This window comes from Alligator sinensis, unplaced genomic scaffold (genome assembly GCF_000455745.1).
Source record: "Alligator sinensis unplaced genomic scaffold, ASM45574v1 scaffold424_1, whole genome shotgun sequence".
Classification (NCBI taxonomy): Eukaryota; Metazoa; Chordata; order Crocodylia; family Alligatoridae; genus Alligator; species Alligator sinensis.
In genome coordinates this window covers 785,739-804,923 of record NW_005842113.1, presented here as the reverse complement: position 1 = coordinate 804,923, position 19,185 = coordinate 785,739, and the positions used below count along the sequence as shown (strand labels likewise).

At 41.5% G+C, this 19,185-nt stretch overlaps 1 protein-coding gene across 1 annotated transcript in view; it reads right to left on the bottom strand.

Annotated features, from left to right (window-relative positions):
• DSCAM (DS cell adhesion molecule) overlaps nt 1-19,185 on the bottom strand; it is a 758,565-nt gene that overhangs the window by 164,819 nt on the left and 574,561 nt on the right. Inside the window, 1 exon segment of the mRNA XM_006024681.1 lies at nt 5,029-5,225. Coding sequence (XP_006024743.1) covers nt 5,029-5,225 — 197 coding nt within the window.

Below are 19,185 nucleotides of genomic sequence, written 5' to 3'. Positions count from 1 at the left end.
AGATCAGAGTGAGAGAGATGGCCTTTGATAAAGTAATGAAGGAAGCTCCAGCTATTTGGACGCATGTGCTATATGAAGGATGACCACTTGCTGTAGACTAGAATTTGGCTGGTGGTGGGCAGCAGCCTAAGAGGCCAACTGTACTGGAAGTGGCTGGCTTCATAGCAGAATGGTGTGGCAGGGATCTAAGAACACTGAATACCAAACCACAAGATGAAGCACAATGGAGAATCATAGAACAATGTGTGACTGCCCCCTATTGATGATGGGAAAGAGAAATGAACTTGAGACTTCTAATGCTGTATTTTTCAGAGTACATAGCATTAGATAACTCTTCAAATGTTCAAAACACAGTTCTTATTGAACTAAAAGACGGCAGTGAATTCTCAGCCTTTCTGCAAATCATGTCCCAGGGGCTCAAGTTAAAATCCCAGGAAATGAAGAACACATAGTTAGTGACCACCTGAAATATGTTTAGATTTAATAATTTGCCCAGCATCACAGAGGAAATTGTTGGAAATTTGTCAGGAACAGAATCCAGTTCTCCAGGGCAGCTTCAAGCGCCTGAACCATGAATCTACCATTTTTCTTCCTGCACTTTAACAACAAATGAGACAGGTTTCCTATGAGCACTCTCTGTAATTACACAACTCTGATTCATCCCCAGAACAGTTTCCCGTGGTGCACTGAATGAAGCAGCATGCCTGTTGGAGGAAAAAATCACATTAGCATATAATTAAAGTCAGGCCACCTGATGGCGTATATACACAAAGGGGCTGCATTAAAGTTGCACAGACCACACTAAAGTGGTATTTCCTAACTTTTGCCTGCTTGACTTTGCAATCTCAATAATGTATTTTGCCTGAGGAACATGCCACCTCCGCCTGACCCCCAGACACAGGTGGATATAGAATATAACTCTGTTTTTGATTAGTGAGCAAGTTGCGTTAACATTAGGGGTGTGCGAAACAGGCCATGTTCAATTCAGATTTGGATTCGGCCCAAATTGGGGATAGTGATTTAATTAGTTGATTTGGATCACTGTCCCTGATTCAATTTGGCCAAATCCAAATCTGAAGATTCGATGTTGGATTCAGAGAATCAGCAATTTGGCCATAGACACAGCTTTAAATGTTTTTTCTACATACCTTGAGGTACCAGGCATGACTTGTGAATGCCGCGATGGTGGGGCAGATGGAGTATCCCACAAGAGTGCGGGGGGTGAGGGGGTGGTCCCCTGGCATGCCTGGCAACAAACCCAGAAGAGGACTGGAAGGACTTCTGGTCCACTTCTAGGTCCACCAGGAAGCACACAGGGGCCCCCCCTCGCATTGCCCTGGCTTGGCAATCAGCCACAGGGGGACCCTGGGTGCCTCCCCAGACCCAGGAGGCACCAGTCACCGAGCTGGGGTGGTGCCGGTCTCCAGCGGACCCGGAAGTGGACCAGAAGTGCTTCTGGTCCACGTCTGGGTCTGCTGCCAAGCACGCTGGGGAGCCCCCGGCTCTCCTGTGAGATGCTCCACCTGCCCCAGCATCGCAGCATTCATGAGCTGCGTAGTACCTTGAGGTACATAGAAAAAACATTTAAAGTTGTGTCTATGTCCAATTCACTGAATTTTTCCAAATCTCTCCAAATCGATTTGGAGGGTTCTGATTTGATTCAACAAGATTAAAGGGTCTCCTGATTCAGTTTTGCAGATTCGGCCACTGAATCAGGCTGAATCTCTGCTGAATCAAATCAGGGACTGAAGCTTCGCACAGCCCTAGTTAACATTTGTACCCAGATGGAATCTCATGAAAATCAATAATATGTCTGTTGTGGGTACAGGGAATCTCAATAAGTATTACTGATAACATTCATAGATGCATACATACTATGAACCTTATCCTCCACCAGTGAAGTCAGTGACAAAACTTATGTTGACTGCAGCAAGAAGAAAACTGTGAAGGAAGAACTGCATTTTACTACTTGAGTATCATTTGGCATCAGCAGAGAGCTAGAATGTTGTTTCTTTGGATTTGATATAAAATCTAGTTATGGTTATTTTTCATGGTTGAAATGCAGGAATTCAATATTTTAGTCTTTAATCCATGAGGTTTTTTAGTAACAGAGTTAGTAAAAGCACCAGTAAAAATAAGAGTGAGTGGGCCACCCACCTGTTTCTATCATGAGCTTCAGATATAACTAACAGTTTGACTCACCTAACTTTGTCTTTTTAAAAAATCCTTCCCTCCTACTATTTCAAATATTTTCTTTCTGGAAATTTCCTTTTTTCCTCCTCTTTCAAATGTTTTCATTTCCTTCACTTCTCATCCTTCTCAACCAGCTCCATAAAGCAACTGTACCATCCTCCATACAGGAGAACTGGAGAGAAGCAAAGTGCTGGTTAACTTTGATGTTCTAAAGAGGAGAGGAGAAAAAGGAAACTGCCTTGCTAGTCCTGTTGCTCTGTAGAAGCAAGTTCTGATGGGGAAAAAAAACAAGGCTCCCTGAAAAACAGGAGCCCAGACAGACTCTCGGTGAGAAATCACACAGGAAATAATACTTCAAAGTAAGAGGATTCTAGCAAGATGATCCAGTTCCTATTTCATTCCTCACATCCATCTGAACCTTTAAATACACAGTATTTTGGCTTAAATGTGAAGCAGCCTCAGGTGTACCTTGTGCTTAGGGGTGGATCCAGAGGGGGTGCAGTAGCATAGATGCACCTCTCCTTCCAGTTGAGGCTGGGAACATTTTTTAAGTCCCAGGACAAAAGTAAGAATCGTTTCCTCCCTTCCCCTTTGTGCTCAGTGGCACATCCCTCCCCCTCTTCTTTCCTCCCTCTGCTACCTTGCCCACTTCTGCCAGTGTCTATGGTTGTCCCAGAGTAGGGGTGAGAGGAGAGCTCTAGAGCTGCTCCTGCCCACCTGAGTTGGACTCTACACAGAGCCACTCAGCAGCAGGCAGGTCCCTGCTCTGTGCTCAGTCCCCCTGGCTATTCCCTGCCAATCCAGAAGCAGATATGGGGGAAGGGAACATGTCCGCTGCTGCTGCTGTCTCTAGCAAAACCTGGCTCCATTTACAGCCCAGCTGGAGGAGGACAGAAGTGGCTCTGGAGCCTCCCCTTACCCCTGCCCATGCCCCTGGGTCAGCTGGGGGTGACACCACTGGCAAGTGGGGGAAGGGGGTAAGAGAAGGGGAGGGGAGGGAACATGTTGCTGAGCACAGAGTGGAAGGGAGAGAAAAGAGAAGACTTTTACTAGCTTGGGTGACTTAAAGTCTGCAGTGCAGTCTGCCCATGCTGGTGTGTGTGGTAATGGAAGTGGGGTGTACAGTCACCTCTGCAGCACAGGTTGCTGCTCCTATACCACCCCTTCATGAAGTCCTGGATCTGCCCATGCCTGTGCTGATGGCCTTCTAAGCAAATCAATGTTTAAAAGCTAATAAGAAACACATTGCACAACCATTTGGACTTCGTGAAACAACTGAAAAGTGTTTTACCTAGAATGGTTTTATTACAGACTGCAGGCCAAATCTTGATCTGCAAAGGGCAAAAGGTATAAAAATCCCTTCCCTTGCTTAGAATATCTATGGTGAACATGGCATTTTTTGGGTTCAGGCCAAGAATTGGAAGAAGGAAGATTAGGAAGAGTAAAGGCTGGGGCATGTAGTCATCTAAGGGGTTGCTTCACTTGTGTTGCACAGGCTGTTTCACTGTCACTAATGGTCAGGCTGCATTTGCTTCACAGAATTGTAACACCACTTAGACCAGGGGTTGGCAACCTATGACCTGCAGAGCCTTTGGATCCAGCACTCACAAAGCACTGAATGCCATGGGTGCTTCTACGGCATTCAGCGACAAGGGCCTGTCCCTGCACTGCTGCCTGGGTCTTCGGTGGAGTGGAAGCTCTGCCCTTCTTGCACTGAATTCAGGTGGGACAAGGTCCAATGGAGGGGGGATTTCATTATGCCATACTGCAGCAGAGGGGCAGGGAAAAGTGGCAGCAGCAATTGGATCCTAATGACTACCTACCTATGACCCAAGCTGGGTCATTTTGGCCCCCTCTTCCCTCCCACCACTAGAAAATCCTGCCAGCCCCTGACTTAGATGGAACACAGCAGCACCCAGACCAGATCAGCCTCTAGGGTTATTCATGCCTGGCATAGAATCTGATAAGACAGAAAAGTTAGTAGCTACACTATTAAGAGAAAGCTGTATTTCATAAAAAGCCACAGTAAAGCTGTGAAATATTACTTGTTACCAGCTGGCTAGGCAATTTTTGTTACAGTATGTAGTAGCTGCTTAATATTAATGGGTGCTGTGCGAATCCTGTTTGCATACCTTAGGCATCTTTTCCATTTACTTCCCTTTGCTTATAATATTTTAATGAACACTTAATTTGATTATCATTTTGATTTTTAAAAATGACTCAGGAAACACGATGGGAGGAGCAGTGGGGGGTCAACTTTTTTGGCAGATGTGCCACAAATCAGCTCTGCACACTCCCCAAGTGCCACTCCAATCTCCTTCACCTGCTTGAGCTGCTGCTCTGCTTTCTGCCTCCTGCCCTGTTTCTTCACTGTGGTGCTTTTCCTCTACCTGTTCTGCCTTGAGCCACAAATAGAGGTTGCTCATGTCATTTGTGGCACCCATACCTCAAGTTGGCCACCCTGGAAGGATGACGAAAAGACACAGGAAATGCATATGGTTTAGTTCCTTCTTACACTGCTCTCATATGTCAGAAATGGAGCAGAAATCTGCATCAGGCTATGGAAACTGCATTACCTTTATATATGTGGTATATATATCATATGTGAAATATATATGATTAGCCTATACACACACACACACATATATATATAACACCTATATAACTTAAGTAAAGTTACTCCTGACTCATGCTGGAGTGAGAGAAGCATCAGGCCTATAGTTAGTACTTATGGATAGGCAGGATGTGTGTGCAGATGTGAACATTGGTCTCAGCCACAGAAAAACAAAACAAAACAAACAACACTCTAACATGCTGGTCAATTTGGTTGAGTACCTGCAGAGTAGAGATCACTTCATCGCCCACCTCCTTGGTAGAAACAAGATAGCGGGACATTTCAGGGTTAATAATTCGATCCTCTTTTTCCCAGCGGACTATGATGGGTTTCTCTCCATGTGCCGTGCAGCTCATCTCTTTTTTCTGACCCTGTGTTGCTAAGGTGGTGTTTGGATAGGAGGTTATCATTGCAGGAACTAAAAAGCAAAGACAACAAAGACACTTCATTAATGAGGCAGCTGCTCTGAGTGAGGTCTGGCCTTGAAGTCTTAAACCCACGCAAGACCTAAATAGTTCGACTAGCTAGCATAAACAGATGGGCATTGATTAATTTTTTTACATAATAGAAGAAACAATATTTCAATGCAAGATAGGCCCAAGTCAACATCCGCATGATTCCTCCCACACACTTTGGTTATAGGAACCTGGACACTTAAATGCAGTTAAAACATTGATACACAGAGAGGTGCTAGAAGCCACAGGCAGTCAAAGAGATGTGACCTGAAAAGATACAGAAGATCATATAAGAAGTTATATTTTATTCCTCATTTACACATTAAAAGACAATGTCAAAAAGTCAGCAAAAATCTGCATCTGACTAATGGAAATTGCATTTACCTTTATATTAATTTGTAAATACATACTGTATAACTGCTAAGATTATAGGAGCCTCAGTGATGTCAGGCCCCATTAGGGTAAGGGTTGTACTAACACAAGAAACCAGACTCTGAATAGACAAGTTTACAATCTACAAATGAACAGAATATATCATTAGCATATGGACTGTACATCTATTATAATTAATACTGAAGCTTTGGACCTATTCTGATTCATTCCTAATACATTCCTTAGTTGTAAGTATTTTCACAAGAGTTTGAACATCATTTTCAGCCTACTGGTTAACTGCTTGCTATGTTGGCTCTATAGAGAGGACAAGAAGTTAAAAAATCTAGAAATCCTTACTTTTCTGGAGCTGCTGGGAAACTGGATTTCAGTTCTGCAAATATTTGTATATGTTTGGTTCTCTTTTTTATGCCAAATTGGGATGAAATGCCAACTATTCAAAAACAGATGCAGAAATGAAATGATTTCTCAGCATTTTCAGATCAGCTCTGAGCTATAAAGACCACTGAGCTATAAAGACAATATTTAAGTGTAAAGTTTCTTTTCAAAGCTTATGCTATACCACAGATGTTATAATCTTCTGCGCTTATAAATCTTTAACTTCTCTTCCCCTCACAGCTCAGGATTGTGAAATACAAAACCCAACTTCATCTCAAAGCAGCACTCAATAAAAAAGGATCTCTTGCCACACCCTGAAAATGCTAGTATCCCTCAAGATTGGAGGATGCCACAAAATTAATCACAACTGCAGGACCCACAAACACTGTACACTGGATTCTTTTGTGATCTCAGCCCCACATAGATGCTAGACTCCATTAGTGCCATAGTATACTTCCATGATCAGGACGGTATTTAGGATACAATTTCACTGCAGAGTTAATAAAAGTCTAGACACCCAGGCAAGTCAACCACTTATTAGTTACCAAATTGGCAGAGCTACACTGAGTCACACCTATGTAGCTACACCTGGGGCAAGATGCTACAGTTTCTGAAGGCACATCCCAGAGTTCTTAGCACTTTGTTAGCTGGAGTGACCCTAGCAATAGATTCAAGGTGTATCATGAAAAAATGTCTCTCTCTTTCCTTAGCCTGTGCATGGAAATGTTGTTGCCAACAATTCTCTGTTCTGGACGGAGGTGGAGGGGGCAGCATTCAAAGGACTTGAGAACCTTTTTGCTTCTCTGGTGCACATTTAGCCTGTGGTTGGATGGAAGAAGAGTAACGACGTGGATCTGCTCATGCAGAATTGTACTCCAGGAGCTCTTAACCAAGTCAACACATTCAGTTGTGGTGATTCCTGTTCTAGACACTTGTCAGTTCTGCCTTTTCCAGCTAGCACTAAGCCACAAGCTCAGCTCAAGTATATGAGACATTCCCAATTTTGGCTGCATGCTTATTGCAACAAGAAGCAAAAGACAGAGAATATGACACTGCAGAGGGCATTTCAGCAGTTGCTTGTAATATCTGAAGAGGCAGGTGTTGTAGAGATCATGAAGGCTGAATGCCAACATGGCAGAATGAAGAAAGCTGATGCAGTATGCTGCAAATAATCTGGTTTTCCACCACTGTGTGTCCCTGCCCCCAGCAGACCCATGCTTGTAGTGTTGTAGAACAACTAACACAGAGATACCAACTCAGGAAAACCAGAGTTGACTAGCACTGCCTTCAGATCTACATAATGAAGCCCATCTTTGTGGAACTGTATGAGGAGTTTGCCCAACTCTTTGACACTAGAACATATATGCCAAAAAGCAGATTGTTCCTGCCTACTGGTAGTTGACTTCCCCAGACTGCTAAAGGTCGTTAGCTAACTGTTTGGTAGACATAATTAAAACACCCAAAATAATGGTGCTTTTAAGAGAACAGACTTTCCAAATTGAGTTTATCAATGGTACTAGTGCCTAGAATTTGCCTCCCACAAGGAACATGAACAACCTCAGAGGATACTACTTGATCGTTATTAAGGCTTTAGCTGATCACAAAAACAGGTTCATGCATATCAATATGGGGTACCAGGCTGCTAATGAAACACTGCTGTTTGGACAAGAAAGGGCCTTCTTATCTCCAAATAAAAAGTTCATCAATGGGGTTTCTATCCCATTGTTATTGCCCAAGTTTGATGTTCTTTTTCACTAATCAGTTCAAATATAACTTGGGGGAATAACACTACTTTCATTTGTCTCTTACTTTAGATTCCATCACAAAATGGGAGTAGAACTATGGCGAGGGAAATGGCGTGGCTTCTACCCTCTAAAACTAAAGCTACCCCATAGCACACAGCATCCTCCATAACCAAAACTTCACTGATTCTAACTAGAGCTGGGAACATTTTGTTTTGGCAACTAGTCTGCTCACCAAAAATCTGGTTCTAGTCATTCTGAAATGATTCACAAATTCAAGTTAAATTCACTGTATATTTTCAGTTGAAAAACACTTTTTTCCCCTTAGCTATACAGGAGTAGATAGAGATTGGGACATCTCCACTTTAGACCAATGGTGAGGGCACTCACCCCAGGTAGGGAGACTGTGATTCTTCTGCTACCCAAGAAAATGCCCAAACCATCAGGCTACAGTGCTCTCTGGGCTGATTTATTCTCAATCACTCTTGGTGATGGTGTTTCACTTTGTATGAAATGAAAATAGTTCCTAAGCCTGGAGGTTCAAGCAAGCACCTGGGAAGTGAGAAACCTTGGTTCTAGTCTCTGCTGGAGTGAAGCTTTAATTTTTAAATACGAAGTGGAGTAACATCAACAGGAAAGAATGCCCCTTCTTGCCCAAAATAATTGATAGCCTGGTTGTTAGGCCACACTCAGAGAAATGGACTCTAAGGCAATGGAAGGAATTAAACCAATATCTTCCACATCCTGGCCGAATGCCCTCATGCCTTGCCTAGTGGATAAAGAGAAGGAGGAGGTGAATCCTCTTCTAGCATTTTTTTTTACAATCCCTTTAATTCCTTTTGCATGAAAAAAAGTTTAATTCCATGATTCTTCATAGAATGATTTTATTTTCTTTACTTCAGCAAGGAAAAAAAATACAAGAAAAGGAAATAATTTCAATTTGAACTAAACTACTAATCTGAGATTTTTTTCTATTTGGCAACTGAGCCTCAAGGTATTTTTTCCACCCCTTCCTAACTAAGGAACTTCCTACTTATGCTATATTTTCCCCAGCCATTTATCTGCTCTGTAATTGCATGGATGGCAGTGGTTATTTACCCAGTTCTGGCTTTGACTCCAATACCACTGCTTCTTAAATCCATTCCTTAGGCCCACACCTAAATTGTTATTTGGCACATGGTCCCAAAGTCTCCACTAGCCCATCTGGCCTTTTTATTTCTTGTCTGCTCCTATTCTACAAAAGTCCATCATTTATGACAATGGATTTTATACTTAATACATGGTGGAGCACCCAGTCAAAATCTTCATAAAAAGGAAGGTGGACTGAAAGTGGTACATGTCCTAGAAGTTTAAATTTCTCTCCTGACACTTAACAGGGCTTCACAAGTCACATTTCTTCCCATCTCTTAGAAATATCCTTGTGCACATGATATCTTGGATGTATCTCCTAAAATCATGTCGTTTTTTGCTGCATTCACGCCAGAACCCTGGCAGAATTCCTTGGCCAGCTGGCAATATGCTACTTTGAGGAACTCTCACATAACCTCTTTTCAAGCTCCCTGGCTGAAAATGGAGCAGGCCATGTGAAATGAGGAGTGACCAAATATATAGGAAATAGGAGGTGACTTCCAGTCCTCACAAGGCAGGCAAGAAGTGAATAGGTAGATGAGCTTGATGATACACCCTCAAGGGATTGTAGGATGTTACTCAAGAACTATTGTCAGGTTCGACCTAGAAACCACTACACAAAGCCCAAGCAAAAGTCTCTGTTATGTAACTAATGCCCATCTGCAATGATAAGGAGGAGACAGTCTTAGATAAAGGAGGCTTGAAAACAAAAGCAGAATCAGAGGACTAGGGCAAAGAGCTGATTTGAATATTGAGAATCACACCCCTGGGTGGGGAGAAAGTATGCTAATGAAACATACATGTATGGAAATGAGATACATAGCTAAAACACAGGTATAGAGACATGCTCAGTAAAGAACTCCTTGCGTCACTCCCTTATAACCAATTAGCAAACAAGAATGCTTATGAAGGTCCAATACTCCTGTATAAAAGATGCTTAGAATTAAAAATCTGCATGCTTGTTACGTGAAATTATTCCGCTTGCACCTTGTATTGCTAGCAATAAATCTTCTTTATACTTTCACCCCTGGTATCTTTATTGGCTTTTGCATACTGGGCACGATCCCAGACTTGAGCTGGGGCTCAACACTATCAAAACCCAAATGCTGTTATCCAGGTTTCAAATTCACCTAAAGAGTTAGGTTACACCTTGCTTAACAGTGGCACCTCAAGCAACCTTGGGTTCAAAGCACATGCAATCAAAACTTATGGGTTTTGTGTATGCATAGCAGTGTAAAATAGACTAAAAACCAGGCAACAGTTTGAGTTACCTCTCCAATAAAAGCCTATTTTCGGGCACTGCAATTTAAGAAGGTTGTAGCAAAACTGGAGAGAGGTCAGAGGAATGGGGATAGATCCCAAGAACTGGGCTGAAGCTTCTTAAAGTCAACCATATTTATTTTTGTCCAGACAGAATGAGGGAGGTAGGAGACTTTTACATGCATTAGGTGCTGACAGAATTGACATTTGTCATGGGAACAGCCCCCTAAAAGTGCCCTACAGCCATGCCCTGACAGAAATGCATGGCTGCAGAGTGCTTTAAAAATGCCTGATTACTCAACAAATTAACCCTCATCTAATGAGGGATCAGATGAAGGCTCTCCAAAGTGAATCATCTTAGGGAACTTCTGTCAATCCCTCATGTGATTTGGGCTGGGCTCATGCAGCCCAGGCCTATCCCCAATTCAGTCTGCAGGAAGGGAGGGGGAGGGAGCTACAGGCTCAGACTTGCCCAGCTTGAGCTGAAAGAGGGGGCAGGTGGATTGGAGTCCCCCGCCCCATAGCTTCCCCACCCATTACCCTCCCCTTCCATCTCAGGCTGGGTAAACCTCAATGTGCAGTTCCTTCCCCTCCCTTCTCTGCCCTCCCTTCCTGCAGACAGCACCAGAGCTTGGCGGCGGGAGGAGGACAGGGGCAGGCGAGGGGAGAGAGACTGCAGGCAGGATCATCAGCTGGATAGGCTTCAAAGTGGAACTCGATCCCCCTTCCTCCCCCCGACCCAACAGCAAATGTCTGTTGGGTTTGGGGAAGGGGGCTGCTCTAATTCATGGCACTTTCTGTGAAGCACCATGAGTTAGAGCAGGGACCTGCACATCTGTCGGTGCCCACTGTGTAGACAGAAGGTACAATCTTAAAGGTGTCTTCTCTGTCCAATTGTTTCCTGATTAGGCTAAATATGAAGTATGGAAAATGTTGCAACTGTGTTGCTTGCCAGTATTTGGACTGACAAAGGATGAACAGATCTGAGCATCTGCAATTAAAGGAAGTGAAATATTAACTCTTTTGGAGTCCCTGGACTGAGACTAAAAATGTCACATCCTTAGCCCACTCCACCTCTAGGCAGGAAATGAAAAAATGTAATTATATGGTGGAGTGAAGAGTAACATAGTCTATTACAGTAACAGCACGTTCATATGATGAATACAGAAAAAACTACGAGAAACAAAAATAACATCGCAAAAAACTAATTGGTTTCCACTATCAACCACTTCAGACAATTACATTCATACACTTTCCTAAGGTACTTTTCCATACAGGCACTTGCTGAAAGGCTTGTGCGCAATCCCGAATGGGCAAGCCTGAATGGCTAACTGCAAGTCAGCCTGTCAGTTAAGACATGGTCCTTGTCCTGGAAAAGTTGAAAAGCCCTATATGCTGAAAAGAACTGTCAAACTCTGAATTGAGCCTAGCCATTTACTTCAGTGAGTACAGAGTAGGAGTAGGGGAAGAACTGTCATATTCTGGTGCTACCTTCCATGGTACCATTCTCCCCACTTCTTTGTGGGGTGGGCCTGACTCTTTCCTCTTCATTCCATTCATGTTTTTATGGGTCTCAATTTCAAAAAGCAGATAGTGTTGTCCAACCTGGTTTAGGATTTTTCCAACCCTTTCACATGGACATGTAACATCTGTTACTAGTGGACAGCAGAAGCAATTTTACTTAAATGAATTACTATAATGGCTGTTTTGAAATGCAATATTTGGTGGCACAACCTTTTCTCATGTCATAGCTACTGATGCTTAGATATGACAATATGTCAGGATGCAGCCCTTTTCGTTGGAAGGGTTTCTGAACCATAACAAATGGATTTGATAATTAATAGGGATGTGGAACCTTTGGTTAGAACTGGATCTAATTGCAGAAAGATCCTTAGAAAGGTTTTGATGTTTTTATGAAGCATTACAGTGCTTAATACCATGCCTTATAAAACTATTGTTATATTGAATACTGATAAAGTTTTTCAAGTTCCAAGTTGAGAAGTATCCAATCCTGGGATTCATTGTTTTCTGGTAGTGATGTTGTAGCCATGATGGTCCACAAATTGTGCAAGAGACAGGGAATTTTGGGGGTGATATGTTTATTGCAACTTCTTTTTTTTTAATTCTTAAAAGTGGCCATCAAACAGTTATTCGGTTGCTATTCGACCCCACTTTCATGTTTAAAAAAAGCGAGTGAAAGCATGTAACACAAATTATTTAAACAAATTTCCTTGATAAGAATAGTAGTAAATTAATGTGAGAAGAAGACGTTTTACTCTTCATATGCAGCTTTATCTCTACGTGCTCTACTTTCCAAATAGTCTTTGTTTGGCACTGGTTCACCTACTGCCAAAGCACCTTAGTCCTAGAGCTTTGGTTCATAGCACCTTTGGCTCATAGCTAATTATTTCCTTTCCTTCCAGAGCTTATTTTTTACTCTTTACAATCACTGCAGCCAAGAAGCTCTCCAGGACTAAGGCATTTCCAGTCAGCATCTTTCCATCAATGGAGTGGGAGTGGGTGCTACATATTTAATATTCCTAGGCAAAACAAAACTGCTGATAGGATGAAATCACTTGGATGTACTCTACACAAGGGTTGAACAAACCTTATTTGATCAATTTCAAACCTTCTTAAAACAATTTTGATCTGGGTCAACCCCTGGGACAATCAGGACCAAGTCAACCAAGATATCTGTTTACAGCCCCAGAGTGCCCACTTGCCAGAACCAAGAGACCAGATCTGTCATCTGTCTTATTCCTCTGTGACTTTCCATATTTTTAATGGAAGCAACAGACCAGAGTAGAGCTAAATGAATATAGAAAATATGGCCCACTGGTATTCTTTCAAATTTGAAAATGAATTCCATTGTGAACACCCTTCTAGCACAGGCACTTGTAGAAGGCAAATCTTAACTGTTTTAATATTTGTTGACTTAATTTCATTGTTTACATTTTATTGCAAATTTTGGAATTCACATGGAATTCATCATGTGACTAATCTAACTGATTAAAGAAACTATGTGAGTAGACTTATATAGATACTTAATGGGATATGAGTTTCAAAATTAAAATATTAAATGTTCTGTCATTAATTATCCCTGAGATACTAACAGAGGAGAAATAATTTCAAACAAATAAACTTAAAAAATTTAGGTAAAGATCAAGAAGTACAGTTTGATGAACTGTAGCAAAACCCCCAGTTTTTCATTTTTTAATTTATTTTAAAATGCATTTCCTCCCCTTCCCCAACCATTTCTGACTTTTTCTCTCCCTCTCTATTCCCTATAGATAAGTATTAGTAAGCTAAGATGTAGGATAAGCTTTAACATTTTATTTTAGGTAGTATATTTTATTTTTCTCTTCCCTCTTTGCAAATAAGTGCCCTACTATTTTGATATAGATATCCACTGTTTTATAAGTGATAATTATGTTTGTATTGATTTGTTTTTACTGCTTTTATATTGTGTGATTACTGTTTTAGGCCTATATATGTAAGTTAGCATAAGTCATGTCAAGTTTCCATCTTGTAATGTCAAGCCGCCATCTTATCCCCATGCCCCGCTGTGTAATCTATGACTCACACCTACCCCTTCTACGTAACTTGGTTCCTGAATGAATGGGGATGAATGAGGGTGCTTGAGAGACAATGGCAGTAGGTCTAAAAATAGCTCCCTCTTAATGACCAAACCATCAATACCAATACCTGGGCCAATGACCCAGCCCTTGGAACGACCCTCAGCATTCAAGACACAAAAGATGAGGCAACCCACCATTGTGCCAAGCTGTACATTCTCAGTAAGAACACCTGGAGCCCTCTGGAACAGGACTGACCTTGCCTGGACAGGCCCTCCCCATCAAAGGTAGCCTGCCCCATAAAAAGGGGTAGTGAAGACTGACTCATTGGGACACCCTCTCCACCTGGACCAGCACCATGCCACACCACCTATCCACCCAGAGGCTCTGCTGGCGCCCCACCTCTCGACAGCACCTGCTGGACAAGGACCCCTTTCCAGCTTGGATAGGTAGCTATCACCCTCCACCCCCTCTTCAACCAAGGACTTGGACTCTGCTTCTCTTCCCTACCTGGACTCCAACCCTTCCACTGAGTCTGTTTCTCCTGCTGCCATTGTGTGTGTGTGTGTGTGTGTGTGTGTGTGTGTGTGTGAACCAATAACTTCATGGGGCTGTGTAGTGTGTTGTCTGTTTAATAAAACTGTTATTTGGACCCCTAAGTTGGGTTTTGCTTTACTGTGGTTTGACCCTGCTCCAATCTCTGCTCCTCACCCCTCTAACTTCTGTCTCATTTCTGCCTCTCCTTCTTCTGGCTCTCTGCCACCTCCAACACCTGTCCTGAGCTCCTCTCTGCCTCCAAACCCCTTGTTTCTTTGCCACTGTCTTATCCCCACTGCCTTTCCCCCTGAGCAACCAGGTTTCTGCCTCAGTTTCTTTCCTGGCTGTCTCCTCCTTGCCACCACTTATCTGCCTCCCCTCCCAATATCTCAGCTGTCTTCCTCAGTTTTCAGCCCCAAGCTCCCAGATTTCTGTCTCTCTCTCTTTCCTGGCCGTCTCCTCCTTGACACCAGGCTTTTTTTTTTTTCCTTCCCTTGCACCAGTGACCTTGAGTAACCCTGGGGCCACTTGATCTTAAGTAAACCCAAGCCTCAGTTCCTCAGCCAGCTTCCCTCTAATACACCAGTTCTAATCCTGGTTCTGGCAACTTTTACTCCCTACACTTTAACTTTCTCTCTCTCACCTTAACCTTCCCCCAGGTACCCTAAGCACACACATACACACTGTACCATCCAAGTTAGGAACATACCTGTGTGTATGTGTAGGTGGGTTGTATGTGTGTGAACTGGTGAGTGCGTGTATATATATATACACACACACACACACACACACACACACAATGACATATATATATGTAATTGTATAATTACAGCATATAATAATATACGAATTACTGATTTGTGTATGTGTACTGAGTGTGTGAGTATGGACAATTGATTTTTGTCTAACTTTTGGGGTGTACAGTATATGTGCTTGAATTGGTAGTGTGTGTGTGTGTGTGTGTGTGTGTGTGTACACACCTAATTGATTTGTATGTTTGTATATGTGCAACTGTGTCACATCCTCCTGTCTAAGCGCGATATTGAGATCCTGAGAGTTGGCCTGACACCACAGGTCAACAGAACTAATGATTTAGTATGTATAATTCACTCAGAGCATGTCACCAAAAAGCAGGAGACTATACAACGTGTCTGAGATTAATTCAGAGTGAGTCTATACCTTCATTAATGTGCAGTAGTTACAGCACATTAGGTTTAGTACTTGCATAACCAAGTACTAAGTCTATGCACAGTAACTAGCGCTAACAGTAGCTTAATACTACTGCACACTAAAGTATTAGCATGGGTTTTGCCTGGCACACTACTGCACAGTGTTATTAGGCTACTGCACGGTTAGCATCTCGTGTAGATGCACCCAGTGTGTATTTACCTGTCTTAGAATGAAAGATTCCTTAAGACAATCAGCTTTGTCTTTACACGCAGATTAATGGTTGTTACACTGACAGATTTCTTGTCACTAGTTTAAAACTGCAACAAGTTCTCTCTATTAGCTGGGCATTTGTCTAAACAAAACAGTGTTGGAAAACGTTATATTATAACACAAAGAATAGCAGGGACCTCACCTTCATGTTCTTGTTGCACAAATATTCCAAAAGTAGTATATAAATAATAAGCAATGACAGTAATCATAAATATGGCCCTTCTCGGTGTCCAAAACATGAAAAGCCACTTTGCAGGCTGCATGGCAAAACTCCTGGCCTAACCTAGATTTTATGATACATAATAAACTGTAGCATCAGGGGCATCCATACAGGATAACTTTAATCCTCATTAAAAATTACTTCTTTTCAGGCTGGAATTAGTAAGCATTCAGCTCATTTTAAAATGTCATCTCTGTTGGCCTATTACACTTATATAATGAAGTTACTTTGATTTTAAGTATTACTCAAACATATGTTTCTAAGCTAGAACAGGCCTTATTTTATGCTAAGTCTTACCAAGAATGACAATGTCTTGAGCACTTGGCAGCTTTGCCAGAGCCTTATGATGTGATTGAATGTGTCAGGGTAAAGGCTGTGAACATTTAGGTTTCATATCTTATTCACTCAGAAGCAGTTTCAGGTCACATTATAGGAAAAGGAGTTGATTTATTTTGCATGGCAACTATGAATTTTAACCAAAAGAGATATTAATAAAATAAAAAAAGGGATTTGCTCCCTGAATTCACTAAGGCAAGTCTTTTCCATATCCTGGGGTTTTGATTGCACTTGTTTTATGTTTGTACAGTGCAAACTGCTGCCTTAGAATAATACATCAGAGACTAAAAACTGCATATATTTCTTATTCTCTCCCTTGTCTCTGACACAGTTTTGAAATGAATGACTTGATTCTACATTGCCATGTGTGTACAATTCCCATTTTGCGTAAGTGAACTTACTAAGAACTAACAGAAAGGGAAAGGAAAATGAAAATGGTGAGTTGACAGTTCTGTTCTCTGCAGTGAGTTATAGTAAAAGCCTGTGGAAATGTTGTGAGAAATTGTGGTAGGCCACATGAGACATGGTGAGCTTATGTCATCAGAACTAGGCTAATAGTCAACTAGAAAAATGAGGAATTATTGATTATAAGTAGTTTATTTTTATATTAGCATGAATCATGAGGATTTGGACACAGACTGACTTCTTTCATGGAAAATAGATGGGCATAATTATTATTACTACTCCAAGGGAGGGATATTAGCAATATTTACCCCACTAAGAGTAAATTTCATGGACACTTTTCTGCTTTAAATCAGTAAACATTTTTGAACAAGTAGTATGAAAATGTCAACTCCAAGACTGATCAGAATGTTTCGACAGTTAACAATAGCAGGTTATAATTTTTTAGATATTTTTCTCCTATGCTTTGGTACTAAGTCAAAATCAGTGGAATCATTAAAACACCATCAGGTTTTAATATTAAATAAAAAATGTTGTTATTTTAATTTTAAAAAAATTCTACTTTGCATTTATGTGACTTACACTCATACATTACAAATCAGTAAAAAATCATCAGAAGCTAACATTGGGAAGAGTCACAATTTATTCTTTTACAAATTATCCTACTTGCAATCTCCTATTTGTGTCCTTTGATAAAACCAAGAACGGTTTAAAATAAAACAAGGCAGGAGTAGAAAGTGTTTGCAAAATGAGGGCTTTAAACAGGAGAGAATTTATGACCCTGTAGTTCTTATGGGTTTTTAGATTTTTGAGATTTGTGAAGTGACATGTGTAAATGTCTCTCCCAGGGGAAGAGAAGCAAGCACTAATTGAGGTATTGACGGGTTTAAATGAAGCAGAAACACACTAAGAATCTCCAGCTACAACAAAAATGAGTGCTCCTGAGCAATGCATGCTGGGACATTAATGGTTTTCATTCATTGCTCGTTCATGCAAGTAAGTATACTTTTAAGCACTGTGACGTGGGTCTATAACAGCACAGTTCTGAGCTAAAAAGCCATGAAATATGATCTGCTGGATGTATTAAACATAGAGCCCTGGTAGAACTAGTCTTGTCTAACGTTTTGAGAATGAAATGTAGTTATATTGTGTAGACAGACATAGAGAGACAGATGGAATTGGATCTGATGATAGGCATAGGATAAGAAATAGAATATATTAGAAGCCATAAGATAAATCTACCCATATAATTTGTGTGTGGGTTGTATGTGTGTTTATACACATGCATATACAATCATTACTAATGTCTTCTGTAGATAGCTACAAGAGTATGTCTGCCTATATTTAACTACCTACCTACCTACCTACCTACACATATATATACACACATATGAAAAAGTATATGTGTAGGCTATATATATAAATAAAAGTAGGTAAATATAGGCAGACATATTCTTGTAGTTATCTACAGAAGACATTAGTAATGTTTATATTGTAGCAAAACCCCCAGTTTCTTTTTTTAAATTTTGAAATGCATTCCCTCCCTTCCCCAACTATTTCTGACTTTTTCACTCCCTCTCTATTCCTTATAGATAAGTATAAGTAAGTTAAGACATAGGATAAGCTTTACCATTTTTCTAGCAAGTTTTTTTTTTCTCTCTCCTTCTTTGATCCACTCTTTTATATTGTATAATTATTATGTTTATACTGTTTTGCTGATTTTTACTGTTTTTTTCTATTGATACTACGATTTAGGCCTACATGTCTAAGTTAGCATAAGTAATATCAAGTTATGTCAAGTTTCCGTTTTGAATGTCAAGCCTCCATCTTGTGTCCTCTGCCTGGGTGTAACTTATGCCTCATGTCTACCTAGTCTCATGTAAATTGGTTCCTGAATGAATGGGGATGAATGAGGGTGCTTGAGATACAATGGTAGCAGGCCTCTATTGAATAATCAACTCAACGACTTGATGATCAGTTCAACAACTGGACCCCTGCCTTCCACTGACTAACCCAGGAACCATGGACCCAACATTTGAAAGACCAAGACCCTACAGAAATCAGCCAACCCACTACTGCAACACAGACACCTGGAACTGCACGTCCTTCACCTGGAGTGCACATGCTCAGTACACCAGGGCTGACCCTGGCCTGGGCATGCCCCTGTCACTAGCATCATAGAAGGTCTGCCCCTATAAAAAGCAGTAGTGAAGCAGACACAGTGGGACTCCCTCTCCATCTGGACCAACACTATGCCATGCCACCTATCCATCCAGAGGCCCTGCTGGCAACCCCCTCTGGACAATACCTTGCTGGAGAAGACCCCGACTAGCCATCAAGGATCAACTCACAGCCCAGGATAGGTAGCTATCACCCACCTTCCTTCCCCAAGCAACAGATATGGACTCTGTCCCTACACACCTTGACTTCAATCCCTCCACCAAGCCTTTTTCTCTCCTGCTACCATTGTGTGGGTTTTTATGTGTGTGTGTGTGTGTGTGTGTGTGTGTAGGAA